The sequence below is a fragment of the Apis dorsata genome, unplaced genomic scaffold, assembly GCF_000469605.1.
Source record: "Apis dorsata unplaced genomic scaffold, Apis dorsata 1.3 scaffold_303, whole genome shotgun sequence".
In the NCBI taxonomy this organism is placed as follows: domain Eukaryota; kingdom Metazoa; phylum Arthropoda; class Insecta; order Hymenoptera; family Apidae; genus Apis; species Apis dorsata.
This window is the reverse complement of record NW_006263576.1, coordinates 431,292-435,309: the sequence shown is the minus strand read 5'-3', so window position 1 is coordinate 435,309 and position 4,018 is coordinate 431,292. Positions and strand designations below refer to the sequence as shown.

The following is a 4,018-nucleotide window of genomic DNA, read 5'->3' as shown; positions in this document are numbered from 1 at the left end:
AAAAAAAAAAAATTGTTCCACATGTAACATACTAACATTCTACACATAAATTTTCATTCAAATCATAATAGATTATATATAAAATATTCAAATATTTTTTATGATACACTATCCATGTCACAATTTTTTCATAATGATTAAAATATATATAACAACATAAAATTTTATTTCAAAAAAAATAGTCACGCAATTTAAATGCATCCGTTTCATTCCAGAGCCTCGATAAATCCAGAACCCAAGAAATTATCCGAAACGCGATTCAAGAAGGAGCGTTATAAACACATAGTACCAAACCCGCACTCGCATGAAACAGATAAGATGCAGGACATCATTGTTGTATAGGGTAAAGACACGCGAGGCACATACGTGGAGGCAGCTGCACGCATAAAATGGGGCGATCCTTGAGCGGGGAATTTCAAAGGCGCGTGGCAAACTTCGCATAACGATGCACCATGGATGGTAGCACGAAAGAAGATGGCCGGAGAGCACCATGGCGAGCGCGCTATCCCATTGTTGCGCCATTTAGATATATTTCATTGGGAGTGACGTGCACGAACGAGCAACGTTCCTTCTTGGAATAAGCTTTTATACCGGCTCGGTGAATGCATGCACTATGTAGAACCTTAGTCAACGCATTAAATAACAGAGGAGTGTATTTAGAATCGGTCGAATATTCCTAACCTTTCTCTCCTTACTCGAATCTCCGCTAGAGGTACTTACTTGTACCACGATGATATCTATAAGTGTTTGCTTTACAATGCCGTGGACATTGATAATAAGATACGAATTATGCTGTAAAGGGCTAGTCGCTAAGTTAAATTGAAAAGTCAATCGGGATGAATAAATTTCTTCTAAGAGATGTAATTGTGCGCACGTCAAAAGTTTATTATTTTATTTTTCTCGATATATTGTTAATTATGTAATTCTAAATGAAAAAAAATTGTTATCTATATATATATATATATATATAAAATAACATATGTTGATAATCGTATGGATCTTTCTTTCATGAATTGAAAAAATAAAATGATATTTTGCTTAAATAATTGCTATATAATTACGTAATTTATTATATTCTATATAATTAAACTACAAAGTTTCATGAAATTTTTATCTACTAATTTAATGAAATTTGTTAATTAAAATTAGTTAATTAAATTTACATAAGACTTACGATTGAGCAAATTACATGTAAATTAATCAAGGCGACATAGAAATTAGAGACCACAATGTATAATTAAAAAAAATTACAGAATAAAAATTCATTTTTTATTTTAAATAATTTTGGTTTGAATAATTATCACAAATGATAAAAAAATGAATGTTTTTTAATCATTAGTAATTATAAAATTTTTATGAAATAACGAGAAAAATTAACTAAAATTGAGCTTTCAATTCTCATATTTTATAATATTTTTTATATTAAAAATATAAATAATTTTCAAATTTAATATCATTAATTATTATAGTTTTTTTTTACTATTTTATTTTATTATTACTTGTTAATTAGTACAATAATTATTTTCAATCAAAACTTTTACGTATTAAAATTTTTTAATCATTAAATTTTCTAAAAAGAAATCTCATTAAAATTTAGTGATTATTTGTATTATAATTTATTTGTATCTCAATATTATTTTTCATTAAAATTTAAAAAATAATTGTTAATTTCAATCTATATATAAAAAAATGTTTATTCAAATATTTAATATAGCAGAGTGCATATATATCAATAAAAGTAATTTTCAATTTTTCATACTGAAATGTTACATTAATTTGATTTAATATTATCAAGTAGAAAATAACTTTGTTTTATTAATTATTTTGTATATTTTCTTCTATAGAATTATTTTTGTAATAATGCTGTAATTTAAAGCAAATTATTATCTTTTTCTTGAGGCATATTGAAAAAATAAATACATAATTAAAAAGAATATTATAAATAGATTTCTGATTAAATAAAATTGAATTTAAAACTTTTAATAAAATTAAAAACTCATAATTTAAACAAATATATATATAAATATATAAATATATAAATATATAAATATATAAATATTAAATAATTTATTAAAATAATATTATATTTATATTATATTTATGTTTATACTTTCAAAAAGTATTAATTTAAAAATGATTTATGATTTATATAATATATTATTAAACTGGTGTGCCATTTTTAAATATTTCATACACCAAATACAAAATGAAATTCTTATAGAAAAACGATATTTTTTCGTTATTATTTTTTAAATTTATTTTAATTATTTATTAATTAATAATTGAGTAAAGATTTAGAACATCCAATTTTATTATAAAATATTTGATGATTCAATAATTTGTATTATTTTTATAAAACTTTATTATTAAAATTAGTCTATGATAAGTAATTAATAATTAAATATCTAATTAATTCATTGAGAAATTATAAAATGTTCAATGTAATTCATTAAGAAAATGTAATTCATTAAAAAAATATAAAAATGTTATGAAAAATATTTTTGAAAGCATATCTATATATTTCTGAAACAGAAAGATATCTTGTAATTGAAAAATTGAATAAATTAAGGATAAAAAATTATATATTTAATTATATATTATTTTATATAAAAATTATGCAAAATTATTACTCTTCTTATTAATGTATCTATTATATTCAAAATCACTTTTTAAATTATTACTTTTAAATTATTTTATCTTATTTGAAAAAATATTAATAAGAATATTATTCATAAATTTATAATACTTATGCATATTAGTTAACGAATTTCTCAATTGTAAATTGATGAAATTTCACGAAGCATGTTATCTAAAAAGATCAACTAACTTCTCCAAAGTTATTATCATTACAACTTGCAAAATTTCTATAGATAACTAACACACCTTCAATATTTTCGTACTTCCCTCTCTACATTCTCAAATTCCTTACACCTTTGATATTTGACTGTAACATTTTCCTCAACTAAACTTTAGTCATGTTAAATTTATGCAATGTAACGAATATAAAAATACAATTAATAATAAAAATATTCTTCTTATGTATAAAATAATAACAAAAATAATTAATACTTGATTTATATGAATTAATAAAAATAATCTTCTTATATGAATAGTTCTCTTTTGTAATCAAAACGAATATATTTTATTTTTATTTTGCGAACAAAACACGCTCATAGAATTTTAAAACAATTAAAGTTTTCTTTCCCCTTTTAAATTTCAAACAAATGACAAATGAATCAAACGAAGTGCATGCAACCAACCAACTTACCGTTAGGAGGGAATTCGTAGAACAACGCAGACCTCGGACTCAGACAACTGTAACAGAGAGAAAATTTACGATTAAAATGTGCCGACAATTAAAACGGTCATACCACCCGTGTCTCAGTTCGTTAGACTTTCAACCAAAGTTTTCCAATTTTCATTTTAAGAATGAGACGAAGTTGAAATTGCTAAAAACTCTGTTCTTATTCTATTTTTTAAATATCAATTTTTTTTTTTATTCGAAATATATAAAGGAGTATAAGAAAAGACTATAAAGAATAAAAATAAAGAAAAAAGTAAGTTTGAAATGTTAAATTGAGTATAAAATTGGATAGGTATTAAATTTTTTTTCAGTATTTCATGTCATTTTGAATTATTATGAATCATATTAAAAAATAATTAGAAAAATTAAAAAAGAAATCGTAATATATGAATTCAATGTACATTTAATTCATATTCAATGTACTGAATAAAATCTCGTATTATAATTCATCTTAAACTTATTTAATATTATTTCTTATAACATAATCTTCTAAAGTAAAATATTTTTATTTCTAAAAATTTTAAAATTAGACATTCTGTCAATGATTTGATAAAAAACATGATAAAACAATCCAATAAAAAAATATATGTTGAAATTATTAATATACATATAATTAATAGAACTTAATAATCAATAAAAATCATTATTACACGATATATTAAAAAAAATATTGAAAAATATACTACAATATTGAAAATTATGAATGTTCTAATT

At 21.7% G+C, this 4,018-nt stretch overlaps 1 protein-coding gene across 3 annotated transcripts in view; it reads right to left on the bottom strand.

Moving 5' to 3' along the window:
* Positions 1-4,018, bottom strand: part of LOC102674833 (SAM and SH3 domain-containing protein 1-like) — a 487,706-nt gene that overhangs the window by 78,274 nt on the left and 405,414 nt on the right. For all 3 annotated transcript variants that reach the window (XM_006617353.2, XM_006617352.2, XM_006617354.2), the window contains exon 4: positions 3,269-3,315. In XM_006617353.2, the coding sequence (XP_006617416.1) occupies positions 3,269-3,315 (47 nt within the window). The remainder of the gene's footprint in view (positions 1-3,268; positions 3,316-4,018) is intronic.